Source organism: Mustelus asterias, chromosome 9, assembly GCF_964213995.1.
Source record: "Mustelus asterias chromosome 9, sMusAst1.hap1.1, whole genome shotgun sequence".
NCBI classification, from domain to species: domain Eukaryota; kingdom Metazoa; phylum Chordata; class Chondrichthyes; order Carcharhiniformes; family Triakidae; genus Mustelus; species Mustelus asterias.
The window spans coordinates 77,381,732-77,397,930 of NC_135809.1; the positions used below are offsets into that span (position 1 = coordinate 77,381,732).

The window sequence follows — 16,199 nt, forward strand, 5'->3', positions numbered from 1 at the left end:
AAATAATGATTTCTATGGTGCATCTGTAAAAGTTGGTGAGAGTGGTAGGACATGATGAATTTTCTTAGTCTTCTGAGAAAGTAGAGGTGTTGGTGGTCTTTCTTAACTATAGTGTTGGCATGGGAGGAACCAGGACAAGTTGTTGGTGATCTGGGCACCTAAAAACTTGAAGCTCTCAACCATTTCTACTTCATCCCCATAGATGTCGACAGGGGCATGACCTCCACTATGCCTCCTGAAGTCGATGATTATCTCCTTTGTTTTGTTGACATTGAGGGAGAGATTATCGTCATTGCACCAGTTCACTAGATTCTCTATCTCTTTCCTGTATTCTGTGTGGTCATTGTTTGAGATCCGACCCACTACAGTGGAGGGAGGTAACGCTCTCTGGAGGTGGGTAGGGTGGGAGGTAATGCCATCTTGGGGTGGTGGTGTGGGTAGGGAGGGAGGTAACACCCTCCCTCAGAGGGAGTTACCAGCTCCTTCGGGTGGTGGGGTCGGAGCGCTGTACAAATCCATGTGGTGTTTGTAGGTGAACATTGTTAAATATCTAGGCCTTGATTCGGTAGCAGAGAGCGAAATCAGCTGCTCCTGAACCACCTCTAAACTGGGGCAGATTATAATGTGTGTTCTTGTTGAAGTCAGGAGGATGCTCACATTTATTGCTCACCTTGAAGCTCAAGAGAAGTGCTGTACACCCCCCCTGCTCTTCACCTAGTGAGAACCTAGATGTGTTTTTGCAAGTTGTACAATGATGAACCAATAGCTTTTCATTTTGGAAGGTGGCAGGAGCGAGTGGTTACTTTTTCGGCCCGGGTCGCCTTGACTCCATGTCTGCATCCAACATGGGATTTAGTATTCTTGAATCATAGAATAATACAGCACAGCCTTTCAGCCCATGTAGTCTGCACTGTTTCTTTGAAGAACATTCGGGTATTCCCACTCCTCACTCTTTTCCCATATCCCTGCATTTTATTCACTTTCAATAATTTATCCAGTTCCCTTTGAAAAGCTACTTTTGAATTTCTTTCAACCATTCTATCAGACAGTGCATTTCAAATCTGAAGCACAGTTTTTCCTTGTGTCACATTTGGACAGAATTAGACGCAATGTTCCATCTGGGGCCAAACCAATATTTTGTGATGGTTTATCATGACTTCTTGGTTTTGTATTCTATGCCTCCTTAATACTTCATTTATCTGGATGACCATTCTAGACCAGCTCATTCTGGTTTCTGTTTCTCAGTAATTTAAATTTAAGCTCTCTCATCTTAACTTCTTTATTCACTTTTGAAATAACAATCCGGGTTCACTCTACCGGACAGTGTACTTTCTGGACAGTTAAAACTCGAGTTTCTCAAATCTTATCTTAAAACTTCTCCTCTTTCTACTTTGGATTATAATTGGTTCTTTTCCTTTCTAATACGCTTACAGATGTGGTTTCATGGAAACAGGCGAGTCTAGGCCTTAGACTTGACAGAATAGAAGAGCAGATATAATAAAATTAGTGGAATAAAAGCACAAGGCTGAGCAGAAATGAAATTGTTACTATAAAATGAGTGAGCCAAAAATTATGTTGTAAACTGATCTAAAGTTAAATGAGAAAATTAGGAAAAATAATAAAGCTAAATATTCAAAATAATTGAAAATTGAGTACTGTGATTGAATCTATGAAGTATTTAAAACAATTTATTTAAAATAAAATTGGAGAGTTGGGAGCATTAATGGCGAGTGATGGAAGTAGGCTTCAGGAGGACCTAGCGGCTGATGCATGGAGAGGATTTTATTTTTATTTGTTCATGAGATGTGGACATGGTGAACAGCCTTTTTGAACCGTTGCAGTCCATGTGTGTAAGTACACGCATTGATGTTAGGGAGGGAGTTCCAGGATTTTGACCCAGTGAAGGGTCAAAGTCAGGATGGTGAGTGGCTTGGAGGAGAACTTGTGGGTGGTGGTGTTTCCAAGCATCTGCTGCTCTTGTTCTTCTATGATGTGGAGATGCCGGCGTTGGACTGGGGAAGGCACAGTAAGAAGTTTCACAACATCAGATTAAAGTCCAACAGGTTTATTTGGTAGCACAAGCTTTTGGAGCACTGCTCCTTCATCAGGAGGGGCCACCGTCATACTGAACAGAACAAATTACTGCAAAGAAGTATACCAACAACTGAACAACCAGGAACACTACAGACAGCTACCCACAGATCCGACCAAAGAACACACCCGTCAACTCAACAGTCTGATCAAGATCTTTGATCCGGACCTTCAGAGCACCCTCTGTGCTCTCATCCCACATACTCCTCGCATTGGAGATCTCGACTGCCTCCCGAAGATACACAAGGTCAAGACACTCGGCCATCCCATCGTATCAGGCAATGGGACCCTGTGCGAGAACCTCTCCGACTACGTCGAGAGTATCCTGAAACCCATCGTACAAAGAACTCCAGCTCTGTCGCAACACTACGAACTTCTACAGAAACTCAGCACACATGGAGCAGTTGAATCAGGAGCACTCCTCATCACAATAGATGTCTCAGCACTCTACATCAGCATCCCCCACGATGACAGCATTGCTGCAACTGCCTCAGTACTCAACGCTGACAATTGCCAATCTCCAAAGGCAATTCTACAACTCATCCGCTTCATCCTGGACCACAATGTCTTCACCTTCAACAACCAGTTCTTCATTCAGACACATGGAACAGCCATGGGGACCAAAGTCACACCTCAATATGCCAACATCTTCATGCACAGGTTCGAACAAGACTTGTTCACCGCACAGGACCTTCAACTGATGCTATACACCAATGACATTTTCTTCCTTTGGACTCACGGCGAAGAATCACTGAAACAACTACATGATGACATCAACATCCGCCGGGTCCAGATGGGATGTACCCCAGGTTACTGTGGGAGGCGAGGGAAGAGATTGCAGAGCCTCTGGCGATGATCTTTGTGTTGTCGATGGAGACGGGAGAGGTGCTGGAGGATTGCGGATGTGGTTCCTATTTTCAAGAAGGGGAATGGGGATAGCCCAGGAAATTACCGACCGGTGAGTCTAACCTCAGTGGTTGGTAAGCTGATGGAGAAGATCCTGAGGGACAAGATTTATGAGCATTTAGAGAGGTTTAGTATGCTCAAGAATACTCAGCATGGCTTTGTCAAAGGCAGATTGTGCCTTACGAGCCTGGTGGAGTTCTTTGAAAATGTGACTAAACACATTGACGAAGGGAAAGCGGTAGATGTGGTTTATTTGGATTTTAGCAAGGCGTTTGATAAGGTCCCCCATGCAAGGCTTCTAGAAAAAGTGAGAGGGCATGGGATTCAAGGGGCTGCTGCCCTGTGGATCCAGAACTGGCTTGCCCAAAGGAGGCAGAGAGTGGGTATAGATGGGTCTTTTTCTAAATGGAGGTCGGTTACCAGTGGTGTGCCCCAGGGATCTGTTCTGGGACCCTTGCTGTTTGTCATTTTCATAAATGACCTGGATGAGGAAGTGGAGGGATGGGTTGGTAAGTTTGCCGATGACACGAAGGTTGGTGGGGTTGTGGATAGTCTGGAGGGATGTCAGAAGTTACAGAGGGACATAGATAGGATGCAAGACTGAGCGGAGAAGTGGCAGATGGACTTCAACCCAGATAAATGTGTAGTGGTCCATTTTGGCAGGTCAAATGGAAAGAAGGAGTACAATATAAAGGGAAAGACTCTTAGTACTGTTGAGGATCAGAAGGACCTTGGGGTCCGGGTCCATAGGATTCTAAAATCGGCCCCGCAGGTGGAGGAGGTGGTTAAGAAGGCGTATGGTGTGCTGGCCTTTAGCAATCGAGGGATTGAGTTTAGGAATCCGGGGATAATGATGCAGCTATATAAGACCCTCGTCAGACCCCACTTGGAGTACTGTGCTCAGTTCTGGTCGCCTCATTACAGGAAGGATGTAGAAAAGATTGAAAGGATGCAGAGGAGATTTACAAGGATGTTGCCTGGATTGAGTGGCATGCCTTATGAGGATAGGCTGAGGGAGCTCGGTCTTTTCTCCTTGGAGAGACGTAGGATGAGAGGAGACCTAATAGAGGTATATAAGATGTTGCGAGGCATAGATCGGGTGGACTCTCAGAGGCTTTTTTCCCAGGGTGAAAATGTCTGCTACGAGAGGACACAGGTTTAAGGTGCTGGGGGGTAGGTACAGGGGAAATGTTAGGGGGAAGTTTTTCACACAGAGGGTGGTGGGCGAGTGGAATCGGCTGCCGTCAGTGGTGGTGGAGGCAAACTCAATAGGGTCTTTTAAGAGACTCTTGGATGAGTACATGGGACTTAATAGGATGGAGGGTTATAGGTAGGCCTAAAAGGTAGGGATATGTTCGGCACAACTTGTGGGGCCGAAGGGCCTGTTTTGTGCTGTAGTTTCTTCTTCTTCTAACAAGTTCCATCCCACCATCAGACTCACCATGGACTACTCTCCGGAATCGGTTGCATTCTTGAGCACATGCATCTCCATCAAGGACGGTCACCTCAGCACTTCACTGTACCTCAAGCCCACGGATAACCTCACGATGCTCCACTTCTCCAGCTTCTACCCTAAACACGTTAAAGAAGCCATCCCCTACGGACAAGCCCTCCATATACACAGGATCTGCTCAGATGGGGAGGATCGCAACAGACACTTCCAGATGCTGAAAGATACCATCATAAGAAAAGGATATGGCGCTCGATTCATCAATTGACAGTTCCGACGCACCACAGCGAAACACCACACCGACCTCCTCAGAAGACAAACACGGGACACGGCGGACAGAGTACCCTTCGTTGTCCAGTACTTCCCCGGAGCGGAGAAGCTGTGACATCTTCTCCGGAGCCCTCAACATGTCATCGATGAAGACAAACATCTCGCCAAGGCCATCCCCACACCCCCACTAATTGCCTTCAGACAACAGACCATTGTCCGCAGCAAACTACCCAGCCTTCTGGAGAACAGTGACCAAAACACCACACAACCCTGCCACAGCAATCTCTGCAAGACATGCTGGATCATCGACATGGATGCCATCATCTCACGTGAGAACTCCAGCCACTAAGTACATGGTACATACTCTTGTGACTCGGCCAACGTTGTCTACCTGATGCGCTGCAGGAAAGGATGTCCCGAGGCATGGTATACTGGCGAGATCATGCAGTCACTACAACAGATGAATGGACACCGCTCAACAATTACCAGGCAGGAGTGTTCTTTTCCTGTTGGGGAACACTTCAGCAGTCAAGGGCATTCAGCCTCTGATCTTCAGGTAAGCGTTCTCCAAGGCAGCCTTCATGACACATCACAACGCAGAATCACCGAGCAAAAACTGATAGCCAAGTTCCGCACACATGAGGACGGCCTCAACCGGGATCTTGGGTTCATGTCACACAATCTGTAACTCCCATGACATGCCTGGGCGTGCAAAATTTCACTAACTGTGCTGTCTTGAGACAATTTACACCTCTTTAACCTGTGCTTGGTTCTCTCTCCATTTGCATTATCTGTACCTGTCAGGACCTGATTATCTGTTAAGACTCGCATTCCAACCATTATCTTGTAAATTGAGTCTGTACCTATATGTCCCCTGTTTGTGAACCCAACTCTTCACTCACCTGATGAAGGAGCAGTGCTCTGAAAGCTTGTGCTACCAAATAATGTTGGACTTTAACCTGGTGTTGTGAGACTTCTTACTGTGCCTTGTCCTTCTAGGTAGTAGAGGTTGCGTTTTGTAAGGTGCTGTTGAAGGAGCCTTGATGAGTTGCTGCATTTGGATACATCTTGTAGATGGTACACACTGTTGCCAGCGTTTTGCCAATGGAGGGAATGAACATTGAACGTGGTGCCAATCAAGCAGGCTGCTTTGTCCTGGATGGTGTTGAACTTGCCGAATGCTGTTGGAGTTGTACTTGTACAGATTAGTAGAGTATTCAATCACACTCTTGTGCCTTGTTGATTGTGGACAGATTTGTTCACTGGATTGCCCCCAGGATGTTGCTAATGCCACAGAATGTCAAGGGGAGATAGATAGATTCTCTCTTGTTGAAGATGGTCATTGCATGGCACGAATGTTTCTTGCCACTGAAAGAATGCAAAGATTAATTTTGGTAGACAATAGAAAATAAATGGTACAATTTTAGGGGATGTGTAGTAACTGAGAGACCTGAGGGTTTCCATACATAAGTCTTTGATGGTAGCAAGACAAGTTAAGAAGACTATTTAAAAAAGAACATCTACTGGTTTCATGTCTTTATAAAAAGACATGAAAACACATAATCAAGTGAGTTACGGAAACACTTTAAAACACAGGTCCAAGCCAGTATTATGTCCAGTTCTAGGTGCCATACTTTAGGAAAGATGGCCTTGGAGAGGGTGCAGGGGAGTCTTACTCGACTGGTGCCAAGGATGAAAGACTTCCGTTTAATTGGAGAGAAACTGGGCAAATTCTCCTTGGAGCAGAGAATGTTAAAAGGGGAGATTTGATAGAGGTGTTCAAAATCATGAAATGTTTACCTGAATAAAGAGAAATTGTTTCCAGTGACATCGGGTAAACAACTAGAGGACACAAATTTATGGTTATTAACGGAAGAACCTGAGGCGATGTGAGAAGATATTTAAACAACAAATTATGATTTGGAATGCACTGCCTGAAAAGTTGGTTGAAACAAATTCAATCATCATTTTCATATATATTCAATGTAACTATATTACTCAATGTAACTTAATACTCAAATGCAACCATATTGAAGTTTTTGGGGAACGAGCAGGTATTATGGGCCAATTGGCTCACTGCCTTCTCTCATACTCACTAGAATGGACAATGATACAGTAGATGTTACAGAAACATGGGTTTGGCCGGAACTGAAAATTGAATCATAGAATCATAGAAACCCTACAGTACAGAAAGAGGCCCTTCGGCCCATCGAGTCTGCACCGACCACAATCCCATCCAGGCCCTCCGCCCATATCCCTATATATTTACCCACTAATCTCTCTAACCTACACATCTCAGGACACTAAGGGCAATTTTAGCATAGCCAATCAACCTGACCCGCACATCTTTGGACTGTGGGAGGAAACCGGAGCACCCGGAGGAAACCCACGCAGACACGAGGAGAATGTGCAAACTCCACACACACAGTGACCCAAGCCAGGAATCGAACCCAGGTCCCTGGAGCTGTGAAGCAGCAGTGCTAACCACTGTGCTACCGTGCCGCCCATGTTCCTGGTTTGAACAGTTTCAGGAGAGGCATGGTTGTGCTGGCAATATTAGTGAAGCATTCTGCTGGAGCATTGACATTATAGGGATTATGTTAAGGCTGAATCCATATAGACAGGGTGAAGGAGTAAGAATGGAATGTACATTACAGGTCACCTGAAGGTGACTTAGTGATAGTGAGAACAGACCATTCAGCAGCATGTGAGAGATGGGGCAATAAAATTAGGGTTTTGTTTGGACGATCCTAGAGCATACCACTGTAAAAGCAATGCATGTTGTCACAGTGTGAAAGCATCCAAACTGCTCCTAGATTGGTCTGTTTCTAATCCAACAAGAGAAGCAGCATTGCTGGAAATTAGGAAATTAAGTGATGCACATAGGGGAATGGTGGTGTAGTGGTTATGTTACTGGACTACTAATGCAGAGATCTGGGTTAATGCTCTGGTGATATGGGTTCAAATCCCACCGTGGAGCTGGTGGAATTTAAAATCCATTCATTAATAAATCTGGATTTAAAATCTAGTCTCAGTACTGTAATGGTGACCAAACTATCAGATTGTCGTAAAAACCCATCTGGTTCACTAATGGAAGAAAATGTGTCATCCTTACCTGGTCCAGCATTCATGTGACTCCAAACTCACAGCAATGTGGTTGACTTTTAACTGCCTTCTGAAATGTCTGAGCAAACTCTCAGTTCTGCAAAACTGCAACAGAAAAATCAAAAAGGAATAAAATCAGATGAACAGCATGGCATTGACCTCGGCACTAGAAGTGACAGTGGCACACTATGCCCTGTTGACCCTGCAAAGTCCTCATTAGGAACTGGAGGCTTGTGCCAAAATTGGGAGTACTGCCCCACAAACTAGTTCAGTGATCGCCTGGTGTAGTCATATTTACTGAATCACATCTCAAAGACAGCATCATCACCATGCCTAAGTATGTTCTGTCCTGTCCCAGTATGACCTTCAGAACTCGACCAGCTCAGCCAGTTGTGGTGCTTTGAAGTCGTACTTGATGGTGGACATTGAATTCCCTCATCCATAGTTCATTCTGTACATTTGGCACACATGGTGCTTCTTCCAAGCAGGGAGGAGTACCGGCAGGCCAGACCCAGCAGAAGTGGCAGCACAGTGATATAGTCAGGAGGGAGCTGTGCTGGGATTCATCAACATTGACTCCGTGAAGTTCCATGGCATCAGGCCAAACACGTACAAGGAAACCTCTTGCTGATTACCACCTACCACCCTCCCTTAGCTGATGACGCCAGGGGATTGCTGAGTGCCCAGGACAAAGCTAGGATGCTGTTCCTGGGGCTTGTCTTGAGTTTATTCTATATTGTTCCAATGTTTGGTCTCAGAGTGAGGAAGGGACAGTCTTAAGCTAGAAAGCCACATGGAGTCCCATGTCATACCTGTGTGACACACTTTGGCAAACAGGCCACCGAGTCTATAGTTGTCTGTCCCAGTGTAAAGCAGATTGCACTGTGAAAAATGAATGCATTGTAAATTTGAGGAAGTACATGTGAATTGTTGTCTTGCGTGGAAGGAATGTTTAGAGACCCGGGCTGATGTGGGTGAGAAAAAAATGGTTAAATGTTGTATTTGCCTGGGAAGGTGCCAGGGAAAGGACATTTGGCTTTCTAGACCATGTTTACTTGGGTTTCCTTCATCCACAACCTAGTAACTTTTTAATTTTTTTACCAAATTGGTCAAACATTACCTTGTTTTCCAGAAACTATGTTGGGTGTCTCTGGGACCTTTCCTGTCTAAGCATATTGCGCATCGCTGAGGATTCTTTGGAATATTTTATCTGCTACTGATGTTGGGCTAATGGGTCTTTGATCTGGTTTATTGGTGAATAGTGCAAATTTAAGGGGAAGCTTGATAAATGAGAGAAAGAAGTAGAGGATTATGCTGAAATGACTTGATGAAGGAAGGTGAAAGGCTGGTGCAGAGCATACAGGCCAGGATGAATTCAGCACCAAATGAGATGAATGATCTGTTTCAGTGCTGTAAATTCTATTGCTTTTAATGGTGAGTTCCCTATTTAAGTTGAGTTGGAGTACTTTTGCTCTTTTTAAAAAAATTCATTTTATGGGACAATCACAGGCTGAGCCAGTATTTATTGCCCGTCCCTCACTGCCCTCCAGTTCGGAGGGAATTTGAGAGTCTGGAGTCACGTGTAGGCCAGACTGGATAAGGATGGCAGATTTCCTTACCTAGAGTACGTTAGTGAACTAGCTGGGGTTTTAGCAGGGGTGGAGAGGGACTGAGAGGTAGGGTTGTGGATTGCCAGCATTTATGTGGAAGTTAGCTCCAACTTCAAATCATAGGATCCCTACAGTGCAGAAGGAGTTCTGAATGTGGGATCTGTGTTCCATTTGCATCCAAACATGCAATGCTAAAATTTTGTGTCTCAATTGAAATGATGTGTTTTCCACAAAGACCTGTTATACGAACTGTTAATGATGATTCACTGCAGCTAGTTATCACTAATGATGAATTATCAGTTCACAGTAAATGGCGCAAACACCCACAGGTTGATGGTGGATTTCACAATTTAGACATTTCTCGGAATAATTCTACTGTACAATTTTTAAAAACTTTTTTTGGTGAATTTTGTGCTCATCCAAGTTAAATTTTTGAATTGGGAAATGGAGTACTTTTGACATTATACTCTCAACTCAGCTGTAGCAGCTAAAGTTCTGCTCACCGCAGCTTCCAGAGGGCACCTTTTTTGTCCACAGACTTTTCCCCTTGCCTCCTCAGGTCTCTTTGACAGGTCTCAGTGCTGGATTAGATGGAGTTTTGGGCTATAGACTCAGGCATTCTACTAAACAGGATTGCGGGTGTTCAAAATTAGTTTCACATCAGTACACCCTTGCAACTAAAACAGAAAAGTTCTCTGTTCATCTGTCTGCATTTGAACTCTGGTCTTGGATGTGAAAAGCCTTTATTTGAACTATTGCACCAGCTGGTGCATCTTCCATGAGACTTTCAATGGGATGATTATAAAGGTTGGGCTAGCAACCCTCCATATTAAGGTCTGTATCTGTGGGACAGATTCATAATCAATCATTGACATAGTGGTAATGTCACTGGACTAGTAATCTAGAGGCCCAGGCTAAAACTGGTTCAAATCCCACTGCAGCTGGTGGAATTTAAATTTAATTAATAAATATGGATAATAGAGTTAGTCTCTTTGTAAAAACCCACCTGGTTCACTAATATCGTTTAGGGAAGGAAATCTGCCATCCTTGCCTGGCCTGGCCTACAAGTGACTCCAGACCTATAGTAATGTGGTTGATAAGAACATAAGAACTAGGAGCAGGAGTCGGCCATCTGGCACCTCGAGCTTGCTCCTCCATTCAATAAGACCATGGCTGATCTTTTCATGGACTCAGCTCCACTTACCCGCCCGTTCACCAAAACCCTTAATTCCTTTACTGTTCAAAAATCTATCTATCCTTACCTTAAAAACATTCAATGAGGTAGCCTCAACTGCTTCATTGGGCAGGGAATTCCACAGGTTCACAACCCTCTGGGTGAAGAAGTTCCTCCTCAACTCAGTCCTAAATCTGCTCCCTCAATGCCATTTGAAATGGCCTAGCAAGCTGCACAGTTCAAGGGCAATTAGGGATGAGCAACAAATTCTGTCCTTGCGATTGACGTCCATATCCCACGAAAGAAAAAATGTTCTGTTTGTTCGTCAGCCCCGATGATTTTACAGGTCTCTGCCAACTGACTAATGCATGTAGATGACTCTCAATATGCAACAACTGCTGTTGTCACTGCCAGAAACACTTCTGAATGATCTGAACTTTGTTTCAGCAATGTTATCAATGACTGTCAAAGCAACATCCAAACAGCATTTTGAATTTAAAACCTGGGGGCAAACTAATCTGATGCTCAATTCTCTGGATTATTTTGCTAGCATAGCAGGGTGTGGAGAGTCAATAATAGATGTGTTAGTTCTGCCTAGCCAACTGTAAGCAGAAGGGGAAGTTATGATCAAGGGATATGGGGGAAGGGGGGATCAGGATATTGAATTTGATGATCAGCATGATCATAATGAATGGCAGAGCAGGCTAGAAGGGCCGAATGGCCTATTTCTGCTTCTAGTTTCTATGATTCTACCCACCTGACAAAAGTGGGGGTTGAAGGGGTGTCTGTTGGGAAAAGTCAGAATAGTTACTTCGCTCTGCAATTGATTTATACCTGTTAGGAAATAAAACATGTAACTGGTTATTCAGTCATTGCTTAACTAACAATTTGTGTGTACACAACAATCATTTAATTCTATCCAACCAGGAATTTCACTATATTTCATTACTTATCTATTCTTTTAAGGCTTGTTAGTTAATGGGTTAAACCGTCATGAATAAACTCAATGTGTTTATATGTAATAGTTACATTTACAATTAGTTGTATTAATAGCATTCGTATGATGCCTAATAAAAGTCTTGGTGCGCTTGACAGTAATCAGAAAAAGTACTCAAAGATGAAGAGGGAATAGTATGGATTTGAAACCAATCTACAAGATTAAGCTAACCATTTTCTGACTATAAAGGCAGGTTCTGAGGTGAAATGGCAAAAATGATGACATCCATTATTTAGCAAGTTGCCAAATGATCACTGATTGTGATCGTGGGCAAGTGAGAGAAACTTTGGGGCCGGACAAAGGCACTGCAATATTTCACAGAAAAACAACTGAATTGTGAAATATGATCCTGAGATAAGAACTAAAATTCTCACAGTAATAAAGAGGAATTCGACTTGTTCAACAGCTTTGGCCTTGGATCTGCATTTAGATCGGTTTTTCCGTTGGACTTTTGTCTATTTGTGTTGAAGCTCTTCATCAGCTTTCTTAAGTTTTGTAAGCTGGTAGACATGAGCTTTTTGCAAGAAAGAAAACAAGTGGTTAATGAATGTCTTTCTATCTCCTGTAGGTGTTCCCCCACTCAAAGTCGTGATGCCTGCACTATCACCAACAATGGAGAAAGGAAATATTGTAAAATGGCTGAAAAAAGAAGGTAAGTCGCGATATTAGCAACAAAATCTCTTAGAAATGCAAATCGTTAAAACAGAAATGAGCTGTTTTTGAAGGTTGACGTAGCATTTGTGGCCAGTGGTCTCCTCCTCCTCCTCAGCCTGCTTACCCATCATTCAAGTTTAAAGGATCATTCAGATGTGTTGAGTTTTAAATGAAGATGGTGCAGAATCCGTTTTTTTAGAACTGTGTATTCTGAAGCTGGAGTGTGTAACCCTGTATGCATTTATATATAAAACATATATACACATATAGAATGTGTGCATAAATTTGGGGTCATATGTTTTACATATTATTTACAACAGAGAAACAAACCATTCAGACCAACAGCTCCATAAGTGTTTAAGTTCCACACGAGCCTCCTCCCATCCTGCTTCATCTGTCCTTCAACTTATCCTTCTATTTCTTTTTCCATCATTTGCTTATTTAGCTTCCCTTTAAATGCACCAATGACATTTACTTACATTCCACATGGTAACACTTTCCACATTCTAATGGTTTTACAAAGAACAAAGAACAATACAGCACAGGAACAGGCCCTTCGGCCCTCCAAGCCCGCGCCGCTCCCTGGTCCAAACTAGACCATTCTTTTGTATCCCTCCATTCCCAGTCCGCTCATGTGGCTATCTAGATAAGTCTTAGACGTTCCCAGAGTGTCCGCCTCCGCCACCTTGCCCAGCAGCGCATTCCAGGCCCCCACCACCCTCTGTGTAAAATATGTCCTTCTGATATCCATGTTAAACCTCCTCCTCCCCCCCCCCCCCCTCCCCCCAAACCTCACCTTGAACCTATGACCCCTCGTGAACGTCACCACCGACCTGGGAAAAAGCTTCCCACCGTTCACCCTATCTATGCCTTTCATAATTTTATACACCTCTATCAGGTCACCCCTCATCCTCCGTCTTTCCAGTGAGAAGAACCTCAGTTTACCCAATCTCTCCTCATAACTAAGCCCTTCCATACCAGGCAACATCCTAGTAAACATCCTCTGTACTCTCTCTAAAGCCTCCACGTCCTTCCGGTAGTGTGGCGACCAGAACTGGGCGCAGTATTCCAAATGTGGCCGAACCAACGTTCTATACAACCGCAACATCAGACCCCAACTTTTATACTCTATGCCCCGTCCTATAAAGGCAAGCATGCCATATGCCTTATTCACTACCTTCTCCACCTGTGACGTCACCTTCAAGGATCTGTGGACTTGCACACCCAGGTCCCTCTGCATATCTACACCCTCTATGGTTCTGCCATTTATCGTATAGCTCCCCCATACGTTAGTTCTACCAAAATGCATCACTTCGCATTTATCAGGATTGAACTCCATCTGCCATTTCTTTGCCCAAATTTCCAGCCTATCTATATCCTTCTGTAGCCTCTGACAATGTTCCTCACTATCTACAAGTCCAGCCATTTTCGTGTCTTCCGCAAACTTACTGATCACCCCAGTTATACCTTCAAACAGCAGAGGTCCCAATACAGAGCCCTGCAGAACACCACTAGTCACAGGCATCCAGCCGGAAAAAGACCCTTCCACTACCACCCTCTGTCTTCTGTGACCAAGCCAGTTCTCCACCTATCTAGCCACTTCCCCCTTTATCCCATGAGATCCAACCTTTTGCACCAACCTACCATGAGGGACTTTATCAAACGCCTTACTAAAGTCCATATAGACGACATCCACGGCCTTTCCCTCGTCAACCATTCTAGTCACTTCTTCAAAAAACTCCACCAGGTTAGTGAGGCATGACCTCCCTCTCACAAAACCATGCTGACTATCATTAATGGGTTTATTCCTTTCTAAATGCGCATACATCCTATCTCTAAGAATCCTCTCCAACAACTTCCCTACCACGGACGTCAAGCTCACCGGCCTATAATTTCCCGGTTTATCCTTCCTACCCTTCTTAAATAACGGGACCACATTAGCTATCCTCCAATCCTCTGGGACCTCACCTGTGTCCTGTGACGAGACAAAGATTTGCGTCAGAGGTCCAGCGATTTCATCTCTCGTCTCCCTGAGCAGCCTTGGATAGATTCCATCAGGCCCTGGGGATTTGTCAGTCTTTATATTCCCTAAAAAACCTAACACTTCCTCCCTTGTAATGGAGATTTTCTCTAACGGGTCAACACTCCCCTCCGAGACACTCCCAGTCAACACATCCCTCTCCTTTGTGAATACCGACGCAAAGTATTCATTTAGGATCTCCCCTACTACTTTGGGCTCTAAGCATAATTCCCCACTTTTGTCCCTGAGAGGTCTGATTTTTTTCCCTGACTACCCTTTTGTTCCTAACGTATGAATAAAATGCCTTGGGATTCTCCTTAATCCTGTCTGCCAAGGACATTTCGTGACCCCTTTTTGCCCTTCTAATTCCTCGTTTGAGTTCTTTCCTACTTTCTTTGTACTCCTCCAGAGCTCCCCCTGCTTTTAGCTGCCTGGACCTGACGTACGCCTCTCTTTTCTTTTTGACCAATCCCTCAATTTCCCTGGTTATCCACGGTTCTCAAATCCTACCCTTCCTATCCTTTTTTACAGGCACATGCCTGCCCTGCAGCCCTAACAACTGTTCCTTAAAAGACTCCCACATGCCAGATGTGGATTTACCCTCAAACAGCCTCTCCCAATCAAGAGCTGCCAATTTCTGCCTAATCCCACTAAAGTTAGCCTTCCCCCAATCCAACACCTTACCCTTGGGACACCACTCATCCTTTTCCATCACTATCCTAAAGCTAACAGAATTGTGGTCACTATTTGCACATGTTCCCCTACCGAAACTTTGAAGACCTGACCGGGCTCATTCCCCAGTACGAGGTCCAGTATAGCCCCCTCTCTAGTCGGGCTATCTACATATTGTTCCAAAGAACCCTCCTGTATGCATTTTACAAATTCCTCCCCATTCAGAGTCCCAGCTCTCAGCGATTTCCAGTCTATACCAGGGAAATTGAAGTCTCCCACTACAACAACCCTATTTTTCCTGCACCTATCCAGTATCTCCTGACATATCCGTTCTTCCACTTCCCTTGTGCTGTTGGGGGGCCTGTAGTATACCCCAACATAGTGACTGCGCCCTTCCTGTTTCTAAGCTCCACCCAGAGTGACTCGTTACACGACCCCTCGGAATTGTCCTCCCTCTGCACCGCTGTAATATGCTCTCCAACTAATACTGCTACTCCCCCACCTCTTTTGGCCCCTCCTCTGTCTCGCCTAAAACACTTGTACCCCGGAATATTCAGCTGCCAGTCCTGTCCCTCTTTCAACCAAGTCTCTGTCACCGCAACCACATCCAAATTCCTCGTGAGCATTAAGGCCCTAAGTTCGTCTGTCTTACCTGCTACGCTCCTTGCATTGAAGTATAAGCACTCCAGACCTCCAGGCCCAGTGAGGTCATCCTTCCCCAGAGTGCTCTTCTTCTTTGCCAGCCTTGTCCCAGCCCCAAGCTTGTCCCCAGCCTCTACACTTGCAGACCTAATATTTTGATCCCCACCCCACTGCCATACTAGTTTAAACCCCCCCGAACTGCACTAGCAAAACTCCCAGCCAGGATATTCATGCCCTTCCAACTTAGTTGTGACCCGTCCTTCTTGTACAGGTGCCATCCTCTCCTGAAAACTTCCCATTGATCCAGGAAAATGAAGCCCTCCCTCCTGGACCAGTCCTTTAGCCAAGCATTCAATTGTACTAACTCCCTATTCTTAGCCTCACTGGCACAAGGCATTGGGAGCAGCCCAGAGATGGCCACCCTGGAGGCCCTACTTTTTAGCCTATTTCCCAACTCCCTGAATTGCTCTCGTAGGATCCCCCTGCTCTTCCTATCTACGTCATTTGCACCAATGTGCACAATGACATCCGTTTCTTTATATTCCCCTTTTAAGATGCCTCCTATCCGCTTGGAGACATCCATTACCCCAGCACCAGGTAGGCAGACT

General features: G+C 44.7%; 1 protein-coding gene across 2 annotated transcripts in view; it reads left to right on the forward strand.

Annotated features, from left to right (window-relative positions):
* Positions 1–16,199, forward strand: part of pdhx (pyruvate dehydrogenase complex component X) — a 285,318-nt gene that overhangs the window by 2,584 nt on the left and 266,535 nt on the right. For both annotated transcript variants that reach the window (XM_078220382.1, XM_078220383.1), the window contains exon 2: positions 12,172–12,255. In XM_078220382.1, coding sequence (XP_078076508.1) covers positions 12,172–12,255 — 84 coding nt within the window. The remainder of the gene's footprint in view (positions 1–12,171; positions 12,256–16,199) is intronic.